At 42.0% G+C, this 14,230-nt stretch overlaps 1 protein-coding gene across 2 annotated transcripts in view; it reads left to right on the forward strand.

Moving 5' to 3' along the window:
* The first annotated feature begins 4,798 nt into the window (after positions 1 to 4,798).
* Positions 4,799 to 14,230, forward strand: part of EEA1 (early endosome antigen 1) — a 112,604-nt gene continuing 103,172 nt past the window's right edge. Inside the window, exon 1 of one of the 2 annotated variants that reach the window (XM_045779425.2) lies at positions 4,799 to 5,059. In XM_045779425.2, coding sequence (XP_045635381.2) covers positions 5,036 to 5,059 — 24 coding nt within the window. In that variant the 5' untranslated portion in view covers positions 4,799 to 5,035. The remainder of the gene's footprint in view (positions 5,060 to 14,230) is intronic. The other variant, XM_045779427.2, reaches the window with a different exon arrangement.

A 14,230-nucleotide genomic window follows, 5' to 3' on the forward strand; every position in this document is an offset into this window, starting at 1 on the left:
TTGTTCCAGTTCTGTGAAAGAAGTTGATGGTATTTTGATAGGGATTGCATTGAATGTGTATATTGCTCTAGCTAGCATAGACATTTTAACAATATTTGTTCTTCCAATTCATGAGCATGGAATGTTTTTCCATTTCTTGGTGTCTTCCTCAATTTCTTTCATGAGTATTCTATCGTTTTCTGAGTACAGATCCTTTGCCTCTTTAGTTAGGTTTATTTCTAGGTATCTTATGGTTTTGGGTGCAACTGTAAATGGGATAGACTCCCTAAGGGAACAATATTTCCTAAATAGGAACTGGTTGGCACAAAGGCAGGAATGACCTTAGTGCAATTGAAGAATAAAAGTACAATGAGCCTGGGGCATAGTAAGTGTTATATATGGAAAGCAGAGAATTGGGGAGGGCCAGATCAGCAAGGTGTGTGATCTTGGATAAAGTATTTGGATTTTAGTGTGATTGTGATGGGAAGCTTTAATTAAGGAGGACAGTGACATTATTTGATTTGCATTTTAAAAAGTTGTTCTTTGCTGCTGTGGATTACAGGGAAGCCAAAGTAAAAACAGGGAGACCAACCAGGAAACTCTTATAACGGTCTGGATGGGAAATGAAGGTGCTATGGACTAGGGGGATAATGGATAGAAGTGGCAGATTTAGGATATGCTTTGGTGGTAGATCTATCAGGGTGTTCTAGTAGATTGGCTGGAAGAAGGGGAAGTGATGAAATAAAGAGAGAAATCAAAGATAACTCCAAGATATTTGGTTTGATCCAACTAATTTCCTGGTAATAGTATATACTGAGACAGGAAAACTGGCAGAGAAGCAGTTTTGAAAATAAAAATGAAACAGCTTTGTTTGGGCCATGTTAAGTTAAAGATGCTCATTAGACCTCCAAGAAGAACTATGTAGATGGTTTCTTGTGCAGGTCTGGAAATCTGGGGAGAGGTCAGTGCAGGAGCGATAGGCTTGGGGGTTTTGGGCAGACAGTTGAAATTTAAGGCCAGGAGACTGGTTGAGATCCCTTCCAGGCTGTGTGGGACAGATAAAAAGAGGGACCCTAGAACAAAGCAGGGCACTCTAACATTAAGTTATGCAGTAGAAAAGTCAAAGGAGTCTGAGAAGGAATGATCATCAAGGAGAAAAGCCAGAAAGCGTATTGTCAAGGAAGTCTAGAGAATAAAATAATTTGAGGAGAGAATGGTCAACTGTTCTCAATGTAAACAAGAGTCAAATAAAGTCAAAGCAATAAAGTTGTTCACAGATTAGGCAACAGGCTGGTCATGAACATTAACACGAGCAGTCTCATTGGAGTAGATGAGGAGGCTTGATTGCTGAATTGGAGTGGCCTAGGAAGAAAATGCAAGGTAAGACAGTGAAACCACCACAGGTGTAGAAGCCATTTTGGACAAAGAAAGACCTGAGAAGAGAAAGCAGACCGGGTAAGGGAAATAGGATTGCTTTCAGACAGTGTCGTGCGCCTGAGTGCTGCAGTTGTTAAGGTTATGAACGTAAGGCGAGCTCGACAGCCCCGGCTGTACACGTGCGCCTCTAGCGCTGTGGCCTTGCTCCTGTGCCGCACACAGCGGATGGAGAGCTGGGTTTGGGTTCTGCCAGATGAAAACAATGGACAGAGAAGAGACAGGGGGAGAAGTTAAGCATATTCATAAGAGGGGGAGCTATAAGGTTGGATCATGGACTTTAAGTTAGGTTTTGATGGGAAACGAGGATCTAGAAATGGCTGATAGTAAGAAGGTGAGAGGAGCCAATGGGCTGGAGGTCTTGCTGGAATCAAAGAATTAATGGAGTATGAATGTAAGAAGGCTGAATAGACAGGGATTAGTGGCCAGGTAGGGTAAGCAGAGCAGTAATGTGTGGGAGCTGCTAAATTAGAGACATTATTATGTATCACCCATTGCTTATTTACTTTTGAGCCATTAAGTTCTCTAGGGTATTACTCCAGTCATATCATAAGCTGCAGGGGAGCACGCAAACTTTTGAATAACACATCTAGCTGAACAGATGAGAGTGTCTTATATTATTAGGCAAAAAATTCCACAGGAGAATTCCATTGTAGAAGGCCTTAGCATGTGACATTAATAAGCAGCTTTAAACTAAATTAACTTTTGGAAAATAAACAAAAAAGAGAAACAAATGTCACTTTAAATGGGAAAAAAGAAAACCTGTTTCCTTTCTCTACTTACAACACACCTTTTTTTTAGGATTTTTTTTTTTAATTTTTAAGTAATCTCCCACATCCAATGTGGGGCTCAACCCACAACCCCAATATGAAGAGTCACATGCTTTACTGAGCCGGCAGGTGCCCCTACTTACAACACTTCTAACACCAAATATGTGGGGTTTTATTCTATACCAAGTGGTTTACCAACTCTCTGGACACCAACTGGATGTCCTACAATTAAATTCAATTCTGGTACTAACTGCCTGGAGCTCGTGCAGACTCTCCAAGTTCAGCGCGCAGTCCCGCAGGATTGCCCCCCACTTCAGACACCAGTCACAAGTTCCAGGTTGTCACCTTCGCTTTGGACCAATTGGCTATAAATTGGAGGTTCCCGCAACACCCTTCTCAGGTTCGATAATTTGCTATAACAGCTCACAGAACTTAGGGAAACACTTTATTTACTATTACTGGTTTGTTATAAAAGATGCAACTCAGGAGCAGCCAAATGGAAGGAACGCGTAGGGGAAGATAATGCGGGAAGGCGTGCAGATCTTCACTGTTCTCTTCGGGCACATCATCCTCCTAGCACTTTGATGTGTTCACTAACCTCGAAGCTCTCCAAATCTCATGGTTTAGGATTTTTATGGAGGTTCTATTACATAGCCAGGGTTGGTTAAATCAGTGACCATTAGTGATTAACTGTTCCAGCCCCTCTTCCCTCCTGGAGGTGGGAGGGTGGTGGGCCTGAAAATTGCAACCTTCTAATCATGCCGTGATCTTTCTGGAGATTAGCCCCCATTCTAAAACTATCTAGGGACCCCCAACCACCAGTCACTTCATTAGCACACAGACACTATTATCCCTGTGGCTATTCCAAGGGGCTTACAAGCTTTGGTGTCAGGAATCAGGGTTAAAGATGAAATATTAGAACAAAAGATGCTCCTAGCACCCTTCCAGTCAGGAAATTAGAAGGGACTTAGGAACTCTGGGTCAGGAACTTGGTACAGAGACCAATTATATGTTTATTATGCCACATAGTTTTATCACCCTATGTTGGTCAAAGTATTCCCCATGTTGTCTGAAAATAAAGCACCTTGTGTCTGGAAAGATGGTAAGTGTGTGCTTTGCTATGTTTGTCTGGAAGTATTTAAATGCACTATTATCAGTAGTGATTAATAATGTATTAGTTGTAGGTATGACTATTTTGCTGCATATGGACACACACACAATAAAAAACAACATGTCTGGAATAGAAAAATATTACACCATGTAGTACTTTATGAAACATTTTACATTAACTCATTTGAAAATATTTGCTCCATCTTTTCAAACGATGTGGAAGTACTTTCCAAAAAGCCCTCCATTCATTGCTTAGGTAGACCTCAGGTTTCCACCTCTCTCCCAGCAAGGTCAGTTGCTATTATTCTTTTTCCTTATTTAAACAATATTAAAGTCTTTTCTCTTCCTCCCAGGGTAGAACTACCAAACCTTAGCTTGTGAATGCTAGCAGAATGGTGGGACTCCAGAGCTGTGATTTTTTTTTTTTTTTAAGATTTATTTATTTTAGAGGGAGAGAGAGCCCACGTGCTCGTGAGGGGTTGAGAGACAAGGAGAATCTCCAGCGGACTCTTCTGTGAGCTTGGAGCCCCAAGCCAGCTTGTTCACACCACCCCAAGATCACAGACCTGAGCCGGAAATCCAGAGTCCACGCTTAACCGTCAGAGCCATCCAGCTCCCCCGGAGCTGTGAAATTTGAGTTTAAATAATGACGTGGTGCCTGGAAGTCAGTTTGAAGTCCACGTCCTGTTTATCTGTGACCTTATTTTTTTTATGAAAGAAACGCATTAGTGTTGATTCACTTTATAGGACTATTATCAGAATACGACTTAACATTCCTTAGGAGAATGGGCCACACAAGGGCTTTAGAAAGAGAAAGTGTAACATGTTAGCGACATCAGTTGATTGAATATTGATGCTATGACCCAAAAAGGACAACCCTAAACTTCTCTTGCCAACTCAAATTCCCGTTTCTTCCTATTCTTCTGATTCTTTACTTTCTCTTTGGCTGAAATTAGAAGCAAGAAGGGAGTAGAGAAAGGAAACCAGGGGTTGAACAAGAGGAGGGAAGTCCAACAGACAGGTTAATCGTGTTTGCGATTCTATCCTTTGCTTTCACCCAGGGTCTAAATGCTCCCAGCAGAAATGAGCATCCAGTCCGGGCTAGGTCCAGACCAGGGTCATGCAGACAAATTTTACAAAGCAGCCTGAGCTGCTGCCGCAGGTGCCCACCCCCGAACCCCTCCTTCCGCCGAAGTCAGGGACATCCCTTAGGCCGGGCCCAGGTCTCCCCACCCGCCTCCCCAGCGGGCTCGCGGCCGGTGCGCGGGCACGGCCTCTGACGGAGTGCGGGCGTGCGCTCGGCCGCCGCGGCGTCCCCTTGCCCGCCGGAAGGAGCGGCGGCGCCAGCGTCCTGCCGCCTGTCCGTCACGCAGCCGCCCACGCCGCCGCCGCTTCCGATTGGTCGCAGTTCCGGGCCAGGCCCCTTGACGCCCCGCCCCTCGCGGATGGACAGGCCGGGAGGGCGTGGCGGCGACGGGCGGGTCCGCCCAGCTGTCAGTTACGGGGGCGGCCCGGCCGGCGGGCGGGCGCTCGCAGGCTACCTCGTCGCTCGCAGGCGCGCGCTCCCTCTCACCGCCTGTGGGAAGTCCGGGCCGCCCGAGCGGCTGTCGCCACCGCCTAGCCCCGACCTCCTCCCCCGTCCCTTCCCGACTCAGTCTCTCCCGCTCGCGCACCCCCGAGTAGTGAGTGGTCCCGCGTAGGGTCCGGAGAGTCACCGCGGCGGCCCGGGTGGTGTTTAAACCATGTTTAGGAGGATTTTGCAGAGGGTAAGAGAGTGAAACCGTCTTTCCGGCAGCACGTGAGCGGGAGAGCCGGAGCCCGGGGCTGCGGGCGCCGCAGCCACCGCCGCGCTGAGGAGCCGAGGCGGCGGCGCGGGTGCCGCTCCTTAGCGCGGGCTCCTTCCTTCTGTAGGCCCCGCAGCCCGGGAGGTGGTTAGGCCTCGGCCGTCCGCCCCGGGGGCGGGCCGCGGGGGCAGGGAGGGCGGGTGGGGCGGCGACGGGGCAGGCAGGCCAGAGCCCGGGCGGGCGCCGAGTCCCCGGCGGCCCCGCGCGCCCAGGCCCGGCGCCGCGCTCCCGCGCGGGGCTGTCAGTGAGACGGGCGGCGGGGCGGGAGGGTGTGGTGCCGGCGCGTTCCTTCCAGCTCCGGGAATGGCAGTGCAAATGGGGAGTTAGTGCGTCCAGCCGGGTGGAGAGCGCCCCGTGGGAGATTGCGGGAGGCTTGCTCAGCCTCTCCACCCTCCCTGCCCACCGCGCCCCCCAACTTTGCACGCACCTGCCACATTCGGCTGCGGTTTTGCAGGGTAATGTGGTGAAACCCGGCCTAGCTCGGGCCCAATCGTGGTACCGACGCTTACTGGCAAAATCAGCTGAGAAGGAAGATATTACTCACTGTTGGAAACTTTTTTCCCCCAATTAAAAATGCGTTTCGCCCTCTCAGCCCAGTACCTTTTTTGAGCTCTCCAAGAATAAATTCGCAGTAAGCTTTATCCAGTGATAGACACTTACTCCTTCACTTTCTGCCAGTGCTATCCCTATTGGAAAGCTGGAAAAACCTTAAGATAAAAAGACAAGAGCATTGGAAAGCTGTATGTGTATTGTTTAGAAATCAGTTCCTACGATAATAGAGTATCATTTCCTACAAGAGTTGCTGTACTCAAGTTTTTGTTTTGGATAGCCTTTTTTTTTTTTTTTTTTTTTTCTGGTTTTTCGCCTCCTCCACCTCCTCCTCCTTCTTTTTTTTTTTTTTTTTTTTTTAACTGATAGGGTGCAACAAAATGTAAATGATTGAAAAGTTGGGGGCGAACTCAGTTGGTTACCGAGGGAGTAGAATAACTAGTTCAAAGGACAAAAGAAATTAGTGAATTTGTAGTATTCAGCCAAGGAATGTGCCAAAGACAGTTGAGTCATCCACTATATGGAAAGGGAGTGTTCTTGGCTCCTGCATAGCTTTGTGAAATGTTCAAGTCATGTGAAACTTGGTCATATATCAGGGGGAGAAATAGTTAACTTTTGTGTCTACCACTTTGTATTGACATCTGATGATTTTTTTGCAGTGGTTTTGTCAGAGTTTTTAAAAATCTTGATAAGCTGATGATTTTGGCAATAGCAAGGGCATGCCCTTTACTCTTGCCGCCAGTTCCTGTGTTCAACAGTAAAGACATCTGTGCATGATTTACTTGTTGTACTTGGAGATTTTTCTTCTATCTGACCTGGAGGAACTGATTACCTCATGCCTCAGACTGTTTCTGTCGTAGTTCCAGATCTGAACATTAGTTTGCCTATGGTTTGCTTTAAAGTTTATAAATAAAATAAAGTGTTTACTGACTTAGGAGTAGCTTCTGGTAGGGGCGCCTGGCTGGCTCGGTCGGGGGAACATGCAACTCTTGACCTTGGGGTCATGAGTTCGATCTTCACATTGGGTGTAGAGATTACTCAAAACAAAACAAAACAAAACAAAACAACACCAAAAAAACTTTGAGAAAAAGAATAGCTTCTGATTAGATTAATTTTCAGAAATACGGGATGCTTTCCAATACTCTAGGTTTAATGTTGTTAAGCATTACCATTTTATAAGGACCATTTTTATATAAGACCATGTGTTGGTGCATATACAACTGTTACAGAAGTTTCAATTGGAATTGCAAAATTGGAGTTCTGATTATTGCTGAGATGTGATATGGGATCGTCACATATGAATAAGTCACTTGACAACTGACTTTCTTAACCAAGGCACTATTGACATGTGTGACTGGATAATTCTTTGTTGTGGGGAGCTATCCTTTTGCATTCTAAGATGTTCAGCAGCATCCCACTGGCTTCTACTCACTTCATGCCAGTAGCACCCCCTCCCCCCATTCCTTTCCTCTTTTGTGACAACCAAAAATTCATACTTTACCATATGTTTCCTAAGGACAAAATTGCCCCCGATTGAGAACGACTGTGTTAAATGTGTATACTCTTTTATAGAAAAATTTGAATTGTTTCTCACAGTTACTTAACTTTTTTCCCCTGTGTATTTATAGTGAGTATCAGTAAACACCAAACGTATGCAAGGGACTGGGATAACTGTTAACTAACAAGGTATAGGTCCTCCCTTTAAAACTCACAGCCAGGTAGGGGAAGTGGACCTATGAAAGTAATTATAATGCTCTGTAATAGAAGAATGTAGAGTGCCCTGCGTGCTACTCCGTTTGAGGGTGTTGGGACCATCAGGACAAGCTTCTGGTAGGAGGTCATATTCGCAGCTCCAAAGAAGGAAGAGCCTGTCAGGCAGAGGGAGCAGCAAATACCAAGGCATGAAGTCATGAAAGGGGTAGGTGAACAATTTAGTTTAGGATGTGAAATGATGTGCAGGGATTGGTGGGAGATGAAGCTGCCGGGGTTGCTACAGACTAGATCCCTAGAGGATCTGGAGTCCCTTCAGAGGAGTTCAGCTTTTGTCTTGCAGATGGGTCAGTGTTAAATCTCAGCATTTAATAGGGGCATTTTGATAAAACCCTTAAAGAAATCTGGTGATTTGTATTACTAGCTTAGAACCTACAATATATATTTTATTAAGTCCACAGGTAGTATTTACTAACAAGTATAACTAGAATCTTTACATTATGTAACATGGTAACCATTTTATTTTACCCCACCCTGATAATCTTATTTCTCAGCACAGGTAATAAGATACAAGATTAAGATGAAAGTTGCTAATTGAGAGATTCGTTTGAAATGGTCTCCATGCTTTGAAATTATATTGCTTTCCTTTAACATTCTGTTTTTAGATGACCTTTTCCTTTTAACTTGTTATTTCTTCTGAATAGTGTCCTTTAAAAAGCATTTTTGAAAGAAGATACAGACAATGTGCTTATAATCAGTTGTAACTCAGAGTGTTTGAACATCACCAGTAAGGTCCCAAGGGTACCTCACAGAAAATTTGTTTCTGGTTTTTCGCCTCCTCCTCCTTCTTCTTTTTTTCCATTAGCTTACTAAAAGGTGTCTCTCTGAGGCTTGAAAGGGTCTGAATTAGAAAAAAAAAATTTAAGGTAGCTCCAGTATATATGTATTGACTATTTTTCTTAATGGTCCTTTGAAGAGAACTATGAATTTCAAGTGTTTGATGACCATGGGGTGCCTAGCTGGCTCATCCTGGAGCATGTGACTCTTGATCTTGGGTTTTAGTTTCCAGCCCCACATTGCATGTGGAGATTACTTAAAAATAAAATCTTTAAAAGAAGAAAAAATAAAGCGCTTGATGACCAGACAGAATAGATGATCGGTATTTAGTACTTTAGGCAGTTTGTAAACTTTATTGCTATTTCTTTTTAAGAAATTTACTGTGATTTAGTGTGTTAGATTTCCTTTCACTGGTATGTATCAATAACATTGCAAAAAAATTGATTATTCTAGAATTGTAGAAATAAAAGGCTTTTTTAATGGTCAGCAGGTCTGATTTTAAAAATGAGGAAGTAAAAACAGATTAACTGATTTATTGAAGGCAACACAGTAGATGTCAAAACTGAGACAAGAGCCAAATTTCCCCAGCACAATCCATTTCCCTTTTTCTGGCACCTTGTTGCCCTTTCCCCCACTACTCGAATTGATATGGTTAGCACTGTACTATTCACTGTGGAAGATATGGAGAAAATATGAGACCTAACTTCTACCTCAAGGATATGATTAAGTGCCAAGGAAAATGATACAGACAATGAAGGCTGTAGTAGTACAGAGGAGGAAAGGTCAGAACCTGCCTGTGTGAGAGGGGACATCTTGCAGAAAATGAACGTGAGATGGGGTTTTAAAGAATGTGTGTTTAGGAGAGGTCCTGGAGAGGAAAGTTTCTTTTTAGGAAGAAGTAACAGTATAAGCAAAGATGCAGAGATGGGAATAAGTTCAATCTTCCTGCCCTTCTTTTGCATATAGCCTTTTAATAAACAGATTATTTACGACACTTGCTATGTGCTAGAAACTGGGGATACAGCAATGAATAAGATACAATCCTTACCCTCAAGTAGCTTAAACCAAGTGACTGTTAGAGATAAGAGATAGTTCAGAGCAGAAAGAAATTGAGAGACATTTACAAAGATAATGTGGCACCCTGTTGTGGAGATTCTTGATTGTCTAGCTCAGCCCTCTTCTATGCAGATGTGATTTTCATACATAATTTAAAGTCTCTCTCTCTCTCAAATAAATAAATAAATCTTTAAGAACAACAAAAAAAGGGGGCACTTGAGTGGCTCAGCCTGTTAAGCATCCAGCTCTGGTTTCTGCTCAGGTCATGATCTCAGAGTCCTGGGTCCCCCTGTGGTGGGCTCTGTGCTCAGTGGGGAGTCTACTTGGGATTCTCTCTCTCCCTCTTCCTCTCCCCCTGCTTGCGAGCTCTCTCTCTCTCAAATAAATAAATCTTTAAAAAAAAAAAAGTTTCTAGTAGCCACATTTAAAGTAAAAAGAGGTGAAATTAATTTTTAAAATATATTTCTTTTGGCCCAATATATTTAAAATATTTAACATGTAACCAGTATAAAATTATTAATTAGATATCTTACATTCCTTTTTTTTTTTTAGTAAATCTTTGAAATCTTACTCAAATCTTACTTTGAAATACATTTTGCATGAGCAGCATGTCTCAATTTGGACTAACTTTATTTCAGCTGTTCTACAACCCCATGTCGCTAATGGCTATTGTATTGGACGGTGCAGGTCTCATTGAATTCATATATAACTTTTAACTTTTTATTTGGACCTAGTTTCAAACTTATAAAAAGTTGCAAGAATAAAATAATACAAGGGACAGTTCTTACTTTCTTCTTTCTTCTCTTGCTCTCTGTGTGTGTCATTTTTTTTTTTTTTTCTGATTCATGTAAAGATCAGTTATGGTCTTTTACCTCTGAATACTTCAGTGAAGAATAGGTATATTCATCTACATAACTGCAGTATAGTGGTCAACTTAATAAATTTATATTGGTTCAGTTACGATCTATAATTCCAGTTTTGTCAGTTGATCTGATAATGCCCTTTGTAATATTGCCCCCTTACCAGTTTAGGGTCTAGTTAGATTAGGTATTATATTTAGTTATTATATTGGTATAGCCTCTTTTCATCAAACATGTCTTTGTGTTTATGAAGAATACAGATCCTCTCCTTTTTTTTCCCCCTACACTGTTCTTCATGTTATGTTTACCTGATATTTCCTTGTGATTAGATTGAGATGATGCGTTCTGGGCCAGAATGTTGCCTAGAAGATGTGTCCTTCTCAGGTTATCCCATCTGGAGGCCCTTGATGTCTTTCTGTCCTTCTTAGGTGCTGCTAGTTTTGATTATCCTGTCAAAGGTCAAGGTGTAGCCCAATTTTTTGACTATATAATATTATTTTTTCTTCTTTTTGTAGTTAATAGACATCTGTTTTTAAGACCATGCAAATATCTTGCTCCTTATCAAAAATTTCCCCTAAATTTAGCATTCATTGTTCATTCTTGCCTGATCTAGTCTTCACCATAATGACTGCAAAATGATGATTTTTCCCACTTCAGCATTCCCTTCACCTTTACAGTTGGCCATTGGCTTTCCTGTTCTTCCTTCCTTCTTTCCCTTTCCTCCTTCTCAGCTTCTTTTTTTCTTTCCTATTGGTATGGATTCATAATTTCAGTTTTTAAAAATGGTTTATAACTCATCACTGTACTTAATAATTTTGGTGGTCAAACTCTGTCAGATTTGAACAGCAGGAGCCCCTTTCATGTTGTTTTGACATGGTTCTATAATTTTTTTTTTAAAGTTCTTCCTTGCTTTCTGGCATAACAGTGTATCCTAAGCTCATCCATTACTCTTTTCCAGCCCTGAAATTGGCCATAGGAATAGGGCTGTCTGAGGAGCCCTAATTCTTTTAGTGGGGAATGGCATTAGAAACCCAGTTCTGGGTGGCTTTCCTTCTCATTTCTTTCAGCAGACAAATCTGACATTTTGAACTTTATTCTGTAGGCATTAGGAAATCAATAAGATTTTATTAAGCAGTGAAATACATTTGGTATGTAGCAGAGGCAGAATTTTTCTCTACCTTCTTTGGGTGTCTGGCTGGGCCTAAGAATTAAACTGACATAGGCAGATTAACAGGAGAAAAGGATACAAATTTTATTCAATTTTTACATATACATGGGCAGCTTCACAAGAGAATGAGGACCCAAATAAGTGACCACAACAGGTGTTATACCTTTTAGACAAAGAAACAATGCATTTGTGAAGAATTGACAAGACAGAGGGGTTTGGTTTAGGGGTAGTAAATGGTGAAGAAGTAGCCAAGAAGATAAGGGTTAGTTTAACAAGGTTTGTTTATACAGATTTCTCAGCCCCAAATTCTCTGTCTCTGGTGATGAGAATGTCTTTTTTCCTCCTGGCACAGTGAGGGTGCCTTTCACATGAGAGTTTTATCTCCTGCTTTCAGGAAGAAAAGAGGGTCAGAGTGTTCTTGTGTACCTGCTGTTTTAGTGGCTTTAATTAAAAGTAATCAGTATGCCAAAGTGGCATATTTTGGGGTGACATCTTGGTTTTCTTCAGGCACAAAGTAGGAGTTAGTAATGTTTATTGAATGAGTATCGAAAGGAATGTTTTAGGAAGATTAATTTGTCAGTGTTGCATGTGATATGTTAAAACCATAGGGGAGTCTAGGCAGAGATCAGATAGGAGAGATTTTAATATTTTCGGCACTAAGAAATTATGATTTGCATTAGAGTGATGACAATGTGAGCAGAAAAAAGGGTGATGAATAGGGAAGAAGACTTTTTTTTTTTAAAAAAGATTCATTTGAGAGAGAACATGCGAGCGTGTGCACGCGAGCAGGGGGAGGGACTGAGGGAGAGGAAGAGAAATCCTCAAGCTGACTCCATGCTGAGTGAGGAGCCTGACCTGGGGTTCCGTCTCATGACCCTGAAATCATGACCTGAGCCCAGATCAAGAGTCGGACGCTCAACTGACTGAACTACCCAGACTCCCGGGGAAGACCTTTTGAGCATATCTGTTCTTCAGATGTCTAGTATGGGCCCACTGTGTGCTGTGGACACGCTGATGAGTGAAAGAGACATGAACTTCTGTGGAGCTTAGTGAAAGAGGAACTGTTTAAAGAATCCCATAGCTTTTTCATCACATGGATGAGTCTTAGGAAGGAAAAGCACAGGGAGCCCCAAGAGCATACAGCAAGAGGGTCCTGATCCAAACTGAGATGTTAGGGAAGTCTTCCCAAATTGGTTACACATTTAAGTTTGATGCAGTTACTACTAATTTATTAAACAAAATTTTAAAAGTGGAATTATTTTCTCTCTGTGTAGATTTCTTTTTAGCGTGTTAAGAATAGAGATTGAGATCTAAAAGAACCAGTGCTAGACCTGAGTCTTCTCTTCTTATCCTGGTGGTCTTTTGCTTGTGCTAAAGAGACGATGTGAATTGTGGTTAACAGGCTGAACTCTGGGGCCAGACTGCCTGGGGTGATAATTTGTATCCCATTTACTAGCTGAGTAGCTTTGAGCAAGTTTCTAGATTCCCTTTGTCTCCTTAAAATGGTCATAATAATAGTATCTGTCTCATAGAACTGTTGTAAGGACTAACTGAATTAATATATGTAAAGGTCTTTGAGTGTATCTGGCACATAGCTGTCTGTAAATGTTAGCTGATGCTAATGTTGGTATTTTGTTGTTATTGTTATTGTTATTATTATTATTATACACTCCAGATTTCTTCAAGGAACACTTTTCTTATCCCCCCCCCTTTTTTTAATCCTGTGGTGTGTAAACATTCATCATACTTTTGGGCATTTATTCTGTTCTAATTACTTTGCTGGGTTTGGGGATTAAAAACTCTTAAGGAGTTTTAATGGGGGAAACAGATACTTAAATAATTACAGAGTAATGTGATAAGTGTTAATACATACACAGAGGAAGAGTTTGTGAGCACAAAAGAAGAAGTAATTAATCCTGTGAGGGAAGGGTTGGGTGGAGGCAAGGAATGGAGATTGTTGAAGGCCTTGCAGAGGCTAGAAATGATAGGCAAAGAGGAGCAAGGGAGAGAAGCCATCTTTAGAGACAGGGACCAAGCAAATGCAAGAGCATGAAACAGCCTAGCACAGCATTATGGGAGTTGTGAGTTTTTCTGTATGTGGATGGGGGTCGTTGTAAAAGATGAGACTGGAAAGGGTTTTGGACTTTATACTATAGACAATAAGGAGCCATGGAAAGTTTTTAAATGATCAAATTTGTAATAAGGAAAACCCTCCAAAAATATTTTTCCTAGGTAATCTTTATAGAAAGTAAATTGGGTAAATCACTTATCTGTCTAAAATATGTTGGTAACTAATCAGCGCCCGTAGGAGACTCTTTACCTTGGCACACAAGGCCCATAATGCTCTGGTTCTTTTATACGATTTCAGGCTCATCTCTACCTACTTCTGCACATGGCCTTGACCTTGCCGTTCTCACTAATTGTCTTTCTCACAACTTACCCTGTTCTCTCATCCCTTCATACCTCTGTAGAAGCGCTTTATTCTGCTCAGATTGGCCTACCATCACTTGTAGACATTGCTCAGTTCAAGTGACACTGGGAGTTATTTGCTTACTTTTTTTTTTCTTCCTTCTAATCCCCAAACATCCCATACTAATTAGTAGAACAGGCTTTTCGTATTAGACCATCATTTAAGCCCTGGGCTCCTCCACTCATGAAGGTAAGATCTTGTACAAAATTTCAAGTTCTCTGAGACCCAGTTGCTTTATCTGTAAATTGAGGATATTATGTACCTCACAGTGTTGTGGAAGGATTAAATGAAATAATGTTCATGAAGCACTCACCACAGTTGCCTTCATTCAATAAACATGTATTATATAGTAGCTATTACACTTTAGATCTCTAGAAAATTTTTGTAATTTATTTACTTGACTATTTCCCTACTAGACTTGAGCTCCCTTAGGGTAGGGATTT

The sequence above is a fragment of the Ursus americanus genome, chromosome 17, assembly GCF_024610735.1.
Source record: "Ursus americanus isolate L20-20 chromosome 17, mUrsAme1.1.p, whole genome shotgun sequence".
In the NCBI taxonomy this organism is placed as follows: domain Eukaryota; kingdom Metazoa; phylum Chordata; class Mammalia; order Carnivora; family Ursidae; genus Ursus; species Ursus americanus.